The sequence below is a fragment of the Moschus berezovskii genome, chromosome 16 (genome assembly GCF_049115385.1).
Source record: "Moschus berezovskii isolate FMDL1 chromosome 16, NW_MosBer_1.0, whole genome shotgun sequence".
Classification (NCBI taxonomy): Eukaryota; Metazoa; Chordata; class Mammalia; order Artiodactyla; family Moschidae; genus Moschus; species Moschus berezovskii.
The window spans coordinates 15583815-15597627 of NC_142475.1; the positions used below are offsets into that span (position 1 = coordinate 15583815).

At 44.7% G+C, this 13813-nt stretch overlaps 1 protein-coding gene across 2 annotated transcripts in view; it reads left to right on the top strand.

Annotated features, from left to right (window-relative positions):
- The window catches only part of MATN2 (matrilin 2), a 166806-nt gene extending 156163 nt beyond the window's left edge, over positions 1–10643 (top strand). The window contains exons 14-19 of one of the 2 annotated variants that reach the window (XM_055431892.2): positions 1783–2196; positions 4934–5086; positions 6527–6598; positions 6985–7059; positions 7432–7530; positions 9266–10643. In XM_055431892.2, the coding sequence (XP_055287867.2) occupies positions 1783–2196; positions 4934–5086; positions 6527–6598; positions 6985–7059; positions 7432–7530; positions 9266–9321 (869 nt within the window). In that variant the 3' untranslated portion in view covers positions 9322–10643. Of the gene's footprint in view, positions 1–1782; positions 2197–4933; positions 5087–6526; positions 6599–6927; positions 7060–7431; positions 7531–9265 lie in introns of both variants that reach the window. The other variant, XM_055431891.2, reaches the window with a different exon arrangement.
- The last annotated feature ends 3170 nt before the right edge of the window (positions 10644–13813 follow it).

Sequence of the window (13813 nt, forward strand, 5' to 3'; positions counted from 1 at the left end):
CAGCTCTGCTCCAGTCTCACTGACTTAACTACCAAAAGAAAACATCCAAAGAAAGCTGGGTGACCTTCCTGCAAATAGAGAGCCAGCAAGCCGGGCTGTCATTAAAGTGAGACTACAGCACCTCCCATCCTGGTGCTGTTCCACTCCATCTAGGATTCTCGTCTCCTGCTAAAGTCGTCTGCTCCGCTCTCTGCAGGGAGGCTGCAGGTGTTCGTTTTATTCTCTAAGAAAATAATATATGAGGGGAAAGAGAAAATAGATTCACTGCTGAAAAATTATTCCACTATTTCTGAAATCTGCTAGAGAGCCAGGTGCACGCTGCCTGAGATTCAGGCTATGAATGTAAATGAAGTTCTGAATTGGTCATTTCCTCTTTCACTAATAAGAGGTCAATAGGTTGAGTAATGGGGACAAGTGCTTAAATGGGGAAAGACAGGAACCCAACTCTTCCAACACACACACGCACAATTATTTTAGCATGTTAGTTGAGCCAAGAATAGAAGTATTTTTGCATGTGTCTTTACTTCCTAATATTGCTGTGCTTCACTTTCAAGTATTAGCTGCCTTGATATGTAAAAGAGAATGTTATATTGCATACTGTAGACTGTTTGAAATAGAGTTCATCCATTAGGGATCTATAAATTTTTATGCAGCCCTAAATAACAAAAAAAAATCTCTCTATACCCAGTTTGCTAACGTATTTGCATAAAGCTTTTACTGTCAGCCATCTGAGGTGCCTGGAAAACGTCCAGGTAGGTAAAGAATTCACAGTGATAATTCATTTTAAAACTTCAAAAGGTCAACGATGGGGGTCCTGGTGGTCCAGTGGTTGGGACTCCTGCTGTCACTGCCAAGGGCCTGGGTTTGGTCGCTGGTCAGGTAGGGAGGATCCCACAGGCTGTGCAACGGGCCCCCCCAAAAAAATGGCAAAGAGGGTACTTAGTGGTTGTACTACGGAAGATACCACCGCCTTCGTGTATTTTGTCAACAAGCATTTATTGAACAACTGTTGTGTGCCAGGTATTGGAAGTATAGAAATTAATGAGAACTGGCTCCTGCTGAGCAGGAGCTGGTGGACTCGAGGAGGAAGCTGACACTCGGTGAGCCGGCTGTTGTGCAGTGTGGAACGCCCCACAGCACACACTGGACTATGAACAACGTGGTGTGGGACTGTGCCTTGGGCCCTTGCAGTCCTGCCACACTGATTGCCTTACACAAAGCAGGAGCTCGATAAACAGTCTTTTTTGACCAGATTAGTAGTGTGAGGGCTACACAGAGAGTAACGAACACAAGCTGGGTTACAAGGAAATCTCCCTAGAAGATGGAGATGACTGAGCTGAACTGGAAGAATCTCCAAGTCTGTTGTGTGTCAGATACCAGCACTGGGGTGGTGTCACCCTCCTGGAGTAAAGTTCTTGGAATCTTTTGGGGGTGCTATCCGACCGTGCAGGGTACTCTACACACAGTCCTTCCGAGGCCTGACTGCTGGTGATCCGGGGTACAGTGTGGGTCTGGTTTCCAATTTGTAGATCTGCTATGTGTTTTTGCTCGTGGAAAATACTATTTTTAACAATTTGACAAGCCACACGTAAAGGCAATTGTGAACATTATGGTTGTTTGTGACTCTTCCGACACTATCTATCCTGTGTTACTATCTAAAGAATAAAAGTAGCTCTCCAAAATAGTTATGCCTCCAGTGGAAGTGTAATTTTCTTCTCTTCTTGTGCATAATGATTTTTTAAAAAATCATTTAACCGTTACAACTTTCCTTTTATCCCGTAGGATGCACCGAAGGCCCAGTTGACTTGGTTTTTGTGATCGATGGGTCCAAGAGCCTTGGAGAAGATAATTTTGAGATCGTGAAGCAGTTTGTCACTGGAATTATAGATTCCTTGGCGATTTCTCCCAAAGCTGCTCGAGTAGGGCTGCTCCAGTATTCCACGCTGGTCCGCACAGAGTTTACCCTGAGAAACTTCAGCTCGGCCAAAGACATGAAAAAAGCCGTGGCCCACATGAAATACATGGGCAAGGGCTCTATGACCGGGCTGGCCCTGAAACATATGTTTGAGAGAAGTTTTACCCAAGTAGAAGGGGCCCGGCCTCTCTCCGCACGGGTGCCCAGAGTGGCCATCGTCTTCACGGACGGACGGGCTCAGGACGACGTCTCCGAGTGGGCCAGTAAAGCCCAGGCCAATGGTAATATGGGATGGGGGTGTGTTTTACCCCACTCAGAGTTTAGGTTTCTTAAACTCACTTGGTGTTCACATTGGGGTGGGGGAGCATGGGAGTGAGATTCCTTGAGGGGACAGAATGGCTTTCTGTCACCGTGGTTACACACCTTTACTAAACTGCCACCTAGTGGCCTTAAGGGGATCCCACAGGAGTTAAAGGATGCCAAAATCTTGTGGACTGTAAGGTGGTCTGCACCTAGGTCACGCCTGAGTAATCGTCTCCTGTGATGATTTACCAGACAGGCTGTGACCTCCAGGGCAGAGAGTCAATCCTACATGTCCTGTTCAACCAGAGAAATAAACAATGCTTCCCAGACACTGGTCTGGTTGTTTTAGAATCACCTGAAGAACTGGATAAAAATAGACTCCTAGTAGGAGGAGCTCTTACCAATATTTTTTTTAATTTTTAAAATTTTTATTGGAGTAATATACTTTTTTTTTTTTTAAGCAACACTACCAGCGAACATACTGGGAGTGCAGTAGCTTTAAGACAGTGAATAGTCTTGTGTTTGCAGGAGGCAAACGTGAGCTTTTGAGAAAATCAAAATGTCAGACAAGATCACAACTCTTAAACTCTGTTGCTCAGTAAAGCTTAGCCTCTTTGAGGTTTGTCTGACTCCACGTATAATGCAGAGAGGACTTGAGGTTGCTTTAGATGTTTGACTATGTTGCTTTCCAGGTTTGACTATAGATGTCAAATGTGGCAGAGGAATATGGCTGTTGGCAAAAGGAAACCCCAAAGCTAGGATGGTTGGGAGACAGCTTGAGGGAAAGTGTCTGGATTCCTTGGGGAGATGGGAAGACCTGAGGCTGTGAAGCAGTTTGCGTGAACGCTACTTTCTTTAAGAACTTGTCGAGAGCACATTGCTTCAGCAGTTGCTATGAGGGGAAAGTGTGTGCACCAACTTCATGGGCTCAGTGCCACGGTCAGGCCTGGAACGTGCTTGTGTGATTAATCCTTGCTGAGTGGATGAACAAAGGATCAGACTGCTAAGGTGCCATTGGTGCGCTCCGTCCCTCCTCGCAGAAAGGCTGGTTCACATCAGCCTTCAGTCATCCTCTTTGTGAAGGGGGACATTTTGCTGATATTGCTTACTTCACTCTTTGTTCTTTTTTTCTGAGCCCCCAAAGCGCAGGAGCCCCAAAAAGTATCTTGCCTGAATCAGCTGGGTAGATTGTAAAACTGGCTGCTCACACCTGGTTTCTCTGCTTCTGGACTAGCTTAGCTGAGCTCATGTCAAACCCACCAACCCCTGTAGCCTGCATTCTTAGAATGTGCTGGGGCAACACCTTGTCTCCAGAGAGAATGGTTAGTCCTTTTGTCTTATGGAAGCCAACCTACCTTACTCTCTCCCCCACTCAAATTGCCACAAATCCTTCAAAGGCAGGTGGTGGGAGAAACAGATATATGCTTGGTTCTTGAATCAACAAGACTTATCTGAAGTGACTTCCTCTGATTAATTTAATTACTCCTATATATAATGAACACAGTCTTAAAATAGTAGTTATCCTTTTTAGGAGACTGTGTGTAAAGTCACTGGGCTCTCAAACAAATATGCTGATCTTGGCTGTTGACCTTACATAAGACTTTAGAATGAGGCACAATTCTTGCCCTGTGACTTAAAAAGCCATTTTTATTTCTATTTTTTAAAAAATCTAGTTTAATGAATTAGCCAGAGCAAGATATCTGCTGAGAAATGTTGAAAATCAATCAGAACTTAAGTTCTTATTAATGTTTAATTTTCAAATGAAGAGGATATTGGAGAAGGGAATCTAATGATTAATTTTGTTTATAAAAACTTTTGGAACAATCTTATATGCGTGTTGAAATCTAAAGTTGATACTTGTGTTTGTTCTTTTTTTTTTTTTTTACTTAGGGGATTTCCAATGGTCTGCAGATTTTCCTTTTCAGCTTAGCATCTTACAAGGCTTTATCCTCCCAAGAGGGGTGGGCAGAATAGTTTCATCTGGCTGCAGGTCACTCAAGGTTACTGTCTGTACCTTTGACAAGTAGAAACTAGGTTACAAGGTGATAAACTGACCTGTTTCTTCGAATTCTCCCAGAAGAGACTCTTATTTAGTAAGCCATGAGATAGTGTTCTTTTTTACTCTATCCACAAGACTAATTCAGGGAAAAGCTGAAGATTTGCTGGCCTTGTCCAGAGCTGAGCGGGTTGGTGGTCCAGCTCCCCAGCCTCTCCCCACTACCTCACCATCCTCTCTTGGATCCCCGTCTTTTGCTCACAAGGCCAAAATAAAAATGGGGGAAGAAGAAAAGGGAGGCTGACATGGACGCCTCACATCACACCAGTTATTAATATCTAGCTGGCTAGTTGAGTGCAGAACACACAACTTCCAGATGCTGGGAATACAACTCTCACTACTGTGTTCATTTTTTCCTTTTTTTTTTTTTAAGTTGGCTTACAACATGTATCAGTTTCAGGTGTACAGCAAATGATTCAGATAATACATACATATTTTACATGTATATATGCATATATAAAATAGACAATAAGGTCCTACTGTATAGCACAAGGAACTATGAGCAGTATCTTCAGATTCTTCCCCATTATACAAGGTATATAGTAGTGCATATCTGTTGTATACCCCAGTTCCTATGTTATCCCCTTCCCTTTGGTAACCCTACATTTGTTTTCTGGGTCTGTGTAACCACCCTGTTCTTCATTTGCTTTGTATCTCAGGTATAACTATGTATGCTGTTGGGGTAGGGAAAGCCATCGAGGAAGAACTACAAGAGATCGCCTCCGAGCCCACAGAAAAGCACCTCTTCTATGCGGAAGACTTCAGCACAATGGGCGAGATAAGTGACGAGCTGCAGAAAGGCATCTGTGAAGGTACTGCAGGAGAGACCTTAGCAAACAGAGCAGCGCGCACCCTTGAATGAGAAATTCCCAATCCGCTCCTTCAAAGTGCTCAAAACAGTGCCTCCCTCGTGGGCGGGGCCACTGCTGTCTGGAAACAGTAAGCACAAAACGTAGAATAGGGGAGAGAGAAGGCAATAGTAGCTCACATCGAAAATGAAAGTGTTAGTCACTCACTTGTGTCCGACTCTTTGTGACCCCATGGACGGCAGCACACCAGGCTTCCTTGTCCTTCATTATCTCCTGGAGTTTGCTCAAACTCATGTCCATCATGTCGGTGATGCCATCCAATCATCTCACCCTGTGTCGTCCCCTTCTCCTCCTGCCTTCATCTTTCCCACCATCAGGGTCTTTTCCAATGAGTCAGCTCTTTGCAGCAGGTGGCCAAAGTATTGGAATTTCAGCTTCAGGATCAGTCCTTCCAATGAATATTCAGGATTATTTCCTTTAGGGTTGACTGGTTTGATCTCCTTTCTGTCCAAGGGACTCTCAAAATACTATACTTATCAGCTATTATTAATAGCTAATAATAATGCTAATAAATTGCTTGAGCATTTGCTCTGTGCTGAGCAGTGTAGTCAGTGTTTTAACGCATGGCATACTTAATCCTCACAAAAACCCTGTGGAGATGATCATGTAGCTACAACCAGCCGTTATATAAATCAGGAAAGCTGATGCAGAATTTTGGGATACTCTATAATTAGAGTGGGAAGGGATGGTAGTCCTTCCAAGCCCCCTGATAAAGATTTAAAGAATGCCTCTTGCATGGGCTGCCTCAGTTTACAGAACGTTAGACTGCCCTTTGGAGCTTAGACGTCTTGTGTATAGGAGCCCCTTGTGCTTTTCTCCGGTTCACTGTTGTGCTGGTGTGCTTACATAGAGCGGTTCTCCCAGGTTTGTCTGACTCCATGTACAATGCAGGGGGACCAGAAAAGCAGTTCCGCCCACTTTTCCTTTTATTCCTGTCCCAGTTTCAGTGGCCAGTAAAATCCCGGTCAAAGTGACGTGTCTTATTCCTCCCCAACAAAGAGCACTGGGATGAAGTGGGAAGGGAAGGCCTCTCGGATTTCTAATGCAACTTGATGTTTAGCCTCTAAGCTCTTTATTTAAGTGGAGCTGCTGCCAATGCAACTTAATAACTGGACAAACTTTTTTCCCTACTTTCTAGATGTAACATTTAGGGGGACATTCTTAAGAAGATGCACTTAAGGGGTCCAGGCTTCTCTTACGAGACAGAACGCCTCTGGAAGGTCTTGGGTTGTTGGGGTAACCAACTGCCTTTCTGAATTGGTGGTGTTATCAAATCAGAGCAGAACATCCTGGGTGGTGGCAGGCAGGTAAACAGTTGGTCTGGGGCCAGTTTCCTAAGAACATATGCACCCATGTGGACAACTGTCACTCTTCTGGTCCCAGCTCTGGAAGACTCTGATGGAAGACAGGACTCCCCAGCAGGGGAGCTGCCAAAGAGGGTCCACCAGCCAACAGGTATGTTTTTTAAAAGCAGTATTTTTAAAATCTTCGGTGGCTGCTTCCACCATGGTTTCCCCTCAGACAAATGAAGTGTAAGAAAGATTTGCATTACATTAACTATGGCTTTTCCCCCTCCCTCACATAGGAAACATTTACTCTGCCCTTTTTTAGCCATAGTTGCTAAGAGCCTCTCTGCTGATGGTCTTTCTGCCACAGTATGTCCTAAAGTAAAGCTATGTACCTCATTCTAGGAATAACAAGTACCCTACTCTGACAGCTGATGGCTGTTTTATAACCACAAGCATGTTAAACAGGTTTGACTTCAGTTTTCTTTCTCTTTACAGAATCTGAGCCAGTCACCATAAATATCCGAGACCTACTTTCCTGTTCTAATTTTGCAGTGCAACACAGATATCTGTTTGAAGACAATCTTGCACGGTCTACACAAAAAGTTTTCCATTCGACACAATCCTCAGGTAATGCCAAGTAAAATATTACTATAAGGTAGCTTAGTATCAGCCTCTCAACTTGCCAACAAACTCAGCTTAAGGGAGGACAGGAAAGGAGCAGGTAGGCGGGGTGGGGAAGACAAAAACTTAAGAAAAAGGAGAACTAAAAAAATAAATGAGAAGAAACTGCAGCAGCCTTCCCGCAGTCCACAATAAAGGTCACTTCAGCAGTGGACGCATATACAGCTCTTTCCTGATATCTACTGGATCTGGTCGCATGGAAAAAGTCAAACATTGCTTTCATTACGGTTTCCTCCATGTGCCAATTCAGTCCTATCACAATGTGTCTGGGAATTCTGGTGGGTTATAGAGGTGAACACTTTCCATCTGCTTTCTTAGGAAGTCCTTTGGAAGAAAAACAGGATCAATGCAAATGTGAAAACCTTATAATGTTCCAGAACCTTGCAAATGAAGAAGTAAGAAAATTAACACAGCGCTATATCCTTTTCTAATGTTATGCCTCTGTATGGAATGCAAAGAATACTATCAAAACCTTAAACATTTCTATATATGGGTATATATCAAATGAAGTCACTTCTATAAAGTCAAGAATACTGAACTCCAGGAAAAGCTATTTCTTAAGCAGTCTGACAGGTGCTTGAGAACCAAGGGCAAGCCAAACTGCTGACACGGGTCAAGCTATCTGTGGTTGGTTCTAGGAGGTTGAGCAGTAAGGCCAGTTAGCCAGTCAGCATGCAGAGTAAAGAAAAAATATGTTTACTTTATTCCCTCTCTGCTGGGAGGAAATGAAAGACAAAACTGAAGTGCCTCAAAGATACAGTACATGTGGGTAAAGATACAGATACAGATCTGAAGTGCATCAGAGATACACTGTGTGCAGGCAAAGAACGCTGTCAAATGAAGAGGTTTCAAGTTCTACCCAAACTCCAGACCTCCCCTTTGGCCCCAAGCCACCCTGCAGCCCCCTGTGGCCAGTATGTAGTTTCTAGAGAACTGGGGTTGGGGTTTTTTCATTTGGCAGCAGAGAGATTTCACATCAGCACTCTAAGATGAAATGTTCTGCTGAGGGAACAGCAGGATCCAATGATTCATTAAAATAGCATGACAAATAAAAGGAATGCTTTGGGATGATGGAGAAATGAGATTCAGCGCTTTTATGCACTGAACACTCTGCCAACTGTTCTGAACTTAAAACTGTTGTAGTAAGCTTACTAAAACTGCCCAGTATCTAGCTCAACACATATCAGCTAAAGGAAAATGGTTTAATTCTGAACTATTTTTGTGCCAGGGGGTTTATAAAGAACAGCTTATAGATATTTTCTTCCTGAAAATCTGTCGTTAATCTAGATGATGAATCCAGGCTCTCATTCTGCCATGCAGGGGGGCAGGTGGAGGGTACTAAGAAGCTTCAAGAAGGATCAAGAAGGAAGACAAATGTTTATTCTAATGCTGCTCTTATTGTTTAGTTGCTCAGTTGTATCCAACTCCTTGCAACCCCATGGAGTGTTACGTAGTCTGCTAGGCTCCTCTGTCCATGGGATTTCCCAGGCAAGAACACTGGAGTGGCTTGCCATTTCCTTCTCCAGGGCATCTGCCTGACTCAGGGATCGAACTCCTGTCTCCTGCAGGCAGGCAGATTCTTTACCACTGCGCCACCAGGGACGCCCTAATGCGCCTCTGCTCTGCCTTTTCCCAGCCCGCCTCTGAGGGTTTACTTCACAAGGCACTAAGGAAATTATGTGTGTCAGACGTCCTCAAGGCTGCTACCCTATGGTCTCATCTGGCCTCGTGGGTGAAAACTCCCCATCTTCTTCTCTTCTGATATCATATCTTACTTTCCAAGACCTAATCCTTTTTCTTCCTCCTCTCCTCATTCCCAGCATTATCAGTTCAGCTCCCAGAGGTGTGCTATGGTAAATTAATTTATAAGCAACAGGGAAGTGAGTAGAATTGAAATTTTTAAAAAGAAAAATGTGAACTGAGTTATTTGGATTTAATGTTAAAAAAAAAAGTATTTAACCCAACACAGATCTATAGTCTTCTTAATAGTATGCACTAATGGGTTAACTGCAAACTTGTAAGTCAGAATTACAGAGACAGAAAAAACAAACGCCCTGTATTTTGCAGGACACAAATTCTTCTGTAGATAAATCCAGTTGTATTTGAATGTAAATAGGCCATTCAGATTCCTCTTCCTTAATTTGAGATGTACTAGAAGAAATGACACGGAGAATGGAAGCCCTGGAGAATCGCCTGCGATACAGATGAAGACTCAGAATGCTCTATGTATGTATTTGTACATCATTGCGTCAAGGATCACAGTGGAAACAGCTCAGAGCCCTCAAAGCTCAGGCTGTCATTAATTCTGTAAGGTTGTAAAGTAAAACGTAACAAGAGTTGAGAAAGCTGGTTTGCTCTAGAACAAAGGCAAAAAGTACACACTAACTTGTATGAATTCACTGAGAAAAACAAACAAAAACCTGTCAGAATCCTAAAATGAGTTTTATCAAGTGAGAACAAATAAGCTATGCAAGATACTCTGTAACATACTGTGGACACAATTTGCTTTGGTCTTGTTCTGCCTTAGTGTTACAATATCATTTGACAACAAAATAAAATCTGCACAGTTGTACAGACTTAACTTCCGTAGAACACTGGCCATGGGAAAGCTATTTTTTTTTTATCAGACTTTACCTTGATATATGTATATGGATGTATGCATAAAATCATAGAACATATGTACTTGTATAAGAAGTCAGATTTTTTATACAATATTAAAATTCACTTCAGAGAACAGTATTCTGTGTAAAATTCTTAATCTTAAATGCAAGATATGTATACATGAGAAATGGCTAAGATACATATGAAAAAAATGTTGAATCTCACTGATAATCAGGAAAATGCAGGTTAAAGCAATCAACTTGGCAAAAATCACTGTGTCTGACCACAGTGTTGGTAAGGCTGAGGAAGCATGGGGCTCTCACACACGGCTAGAGAGGACACAAAGGGGCAGTCTCTGGAGAATAACCCGTCCCTACCCAGTAAAACTGAAAATGCAGCCCTACCCTGTCCTCTAGCAACTGCACTCACAGGTATCTAACTGGATGATTTTAGCACATACATACAAGGAGGCCTGTATGAGAATGTTTAGTTTGTAAAAGTAACAAATTACAAATAACCTAATCACCACCAGAGGGGGAACAGATAAACTGTGGTACGGTCCGTAACTCAGAAATACTATGCAATGTTTAAAAGAATGTACTCAATCTACATGTACATGGTAAAACCTGAAAACAAAGATAAATTTTAAAAGCCAATGGGAGGACTTCCCTGGTGGTCCAGTGGTGAAGAATCTGCCTGCCAGTGCAGGGGACACGGGTTCAACCCCTGGTCCGGGAAGATCCCACATGTCTCAGAACAACTAAGCCCATGTGCCACAACTACTGAGCCCGTGCTCTAGAGCCACAGAGCCGCCAACGACTGGGGCCACATGCAGCAACTACTGAAGCCCAAGCGCCGAGAGCCCGTGCTCCACAATAGGAGAAGCCACTGCAGAGAAGCCCGAGCACTGCAATTACAGAAAGCCCATCCCCAGCAGCGAAGACCCAGCGCAGCCATAAAACAACCATAATAATAAACAAAAAAAAAATCCTCCCAAAGGGCAGTGTAGCCGAGTAGGAAGACCATCTCCTAGGCCTCAATCTTATCTGGAAACCATCTAATTCTTTCCAAATATAAAAGTTGTAATTCAAAGTATTAAACCTTCAGTTTATGTTTATATTTGAGTCCTCCATGTGACCCTGAAAACAGGTTTTCATCCAAAGTGTGGATTTGGGTTGGCACTACCTTTTGAGATGTAATCCTATTTAGCCGTCGCTTCCAGCTCTCTCCGGTCTACTCTGCGTTGAGTCCTGGCTCCCTCTAGTGGCTCTAGACGGCTTGCACACAAACACTCGGCCGCTCCCCCTGCCCACCCCCACATACGCTTTAGCTATTTAGGACATTTCATTGTAGGGTTTTCAACTTTCTCCAACTTGGGAAGGAAGGTGCCTTCGTGGAAGACAAAACCTCCAACTAATCCGTCAAATTCACACAGTAACCCAAGATATTTAACTTGAGAATTGTCTAAAATTTAAAATAGTTCCCAGACTTCCCTGGTAGTACAGTGGGTAAGAATCCGCCTGCCAGCGCAGGGGACATCAGTTCGATCCCTGGACCGGGAAGATTCCACATGCCCTGGAGCAAGTGAAGCCCGCGCGCTAGGGACCCACTGCAACGCGGCAAGAAGGATTCGCCGACATTCACTGCAACTGGAGAAAGCCCGCGCGCGGCAATGAAAACCTAGTGCGACCAAAAAGGAAAAAAAAATAGTTCTCCATTTCTCGTTCGCTCTCTGTTATGTCTCAGGTATAAAGGTTTTGCTTTCCACTTTCACTATTTGTGTGACCATCCCTCATCTAATACTAGTAACTCGGGGCTCTAATCAAGACGCTGGAGTATAAGGATGTGGAAATCATCTCTTCCCACAAATACATCAAAAACACACTGAGGTACGCAACAGTTCTCACAGAAGACCTACTAAACACTAGAAGACCTCAGACACCTGAAAGGAGAAGACCTCCACGTAACCCTGGGTGGGACGAAAGAAAAAGAAAAGAAAAAGCAGGATGGAAGCTGCGCCCCTCGCAGGGAGCTGTAAGAGTCGCCAGGACAGAAAGGGAGCTTCAGAGGCGAGTGTCACAACCGGTGCGTGACAAACAGAGCTGCACAGTCTGCGCCGCCTGCCTGCGCTGCCCAGCACGAGACGCACGTCTGCGGGCACAGGTGGGGCCGGGTGCTGAAAGCTGGATTTAGAGCACAGAGCTGGGGAGAGGGCTGGGGCTTAGCCGCTCGGAGACAGCAGAGAAGCCAAGTGCCGTTGCTAGGTGGGGGGTGAGGGCCCGCCGGAGCAGCCTCTTTCCTCCCTGCACCGGCCGCCGTCCGGGCAGGCTCCGGGATCAGGTGCCAGAGGGTTGCCCAACGTAGGAAGCAGAGCTCAGGTCTCTTCCCGTAGCTGTGCCAGACGCAGACTGATACCTGCACTGCCAGCTTTGTAAACTCGGCTGCAGGATTGCTGTTCACTCACCCAGTGGTACCTGGCTCTGCACCTACACTGCCTGCTTTGTAAACTCAGTGCTGCGCGACATCCAAGTGGAAAACAGGTGCTTCCGTGGCTGAGATGGATCTGCTCTTGGCCACTGTGGGCTTCCTGAGTGCGTCCATGTGGGGGCTGGGCGGGGACAAGGTCTGGGCTGCCTCCGAAGCTCCCACAGACGGTCTAGGTAGGTGCCGACTGCCGCGCTCCTGGGGCCTGACTAGAGTGAATCGCACACTTGGTGACAGGTGACAACAGAGCACTCTCCTGGGTAACAGCTCCGGTAGAAGAATACTAAGTGGCTGTTCTGGTGGAAGTGCTCCAGTTCTGCCTACCTCACACCACAGCTCAGATATGCGACTCAGAAATGGATCTGGGGGCCTCTAGTCCAATAACCAGGGAACAGACTCTGTGCCCAACAGGGCTGTGGCAACCACAGAGCAAAGAGGCGGCTCCACTCGACATCCACTACAGACTCTGGTCATCACATCAGTCACACTCCTCACCAAAGAGATATTAAGGCCAAGACACACTGAGGAGAGGTAGCAGGCATTCATAGTAAACACAGGCCTCACATCAAAAATATTAAATCCATGCAGGCTACACAGGAACATTCCCACACATCCCTCCAAGATCACAGTAAATAACTGTTTCTCCTAAACTCAGAGTAAGAGAAATATTAAGTAAAATGAACCAGAAGGACCACTCACAGTTAAAAAATCAAGAGAACTCCCCTGAAAGAACAATGAAACAGATCTCTTCATTCTGACAGACACCAAGTTCAAGAAGGAAAATGAAAATACTGAAGGAATTAGGAAAGTCTATGAATAGAAATGCAGATTACTGTAAAAAAAGAACTACAAACTATAAAGAGGAGCCAAGAAAAACCAGAAAACCAATGAAGAGCAGATTGAATACTGCAGAACAAGTGACCTGGTAGATAGCACAGAAATCACCCAATTAGAACAGCAGACAAAAAGCCAGATTGGAGAAAAAAAAAAAAGAAAGCATTCTGAGACCGGTTCAGTTCAGTCGCTCAGTCGTGTCCGCCTCTTTGCAACCCCATGAACCGCAGCACGCCAGACCTTTCTGTCCTTCACCAACTCCCAACTTCCCACCTGGGAAGCCCTTGAAAGGGTAAACATGGACAAATCTCTAGTGATGCTCACCAAAAAAAAGAAAACCCAAGTAAACAAGAGGAAGACGACTTCCCTGCTGGTACAGTGGGTAAGAATCCACCTGTTAATGCAGGGGATATGCATTCGATCCTTGGACAGGGGAGATAACACAAGCCAGAGCAACTATGCCTGTGTGCCACAACTGCTGAAGCCAATGGCCTAGAGCCTGTGCTCTGCAACAGAAGTCGCCACAATGAGGCGGCCACAAACCACAACTAGAGTAGCTCTTGCTCTCCTGCAACTAGACAAAGCCAGTGCTGGCGACAAAGATCCAGTGTAACCAAAAACAAAAACAAAGGAAGAAATGAAAAAGAAGTAACAACTGATACCGCAATAGACCAGAAGACAGAGCCCAAAAATAGACGGACCTACCTATAATCAATCGGGGCTTCCCTCGTTGGCTCAGACACGTGCAGTGTGGGAGACCCGAGTTTGATCCCTGGGTCAG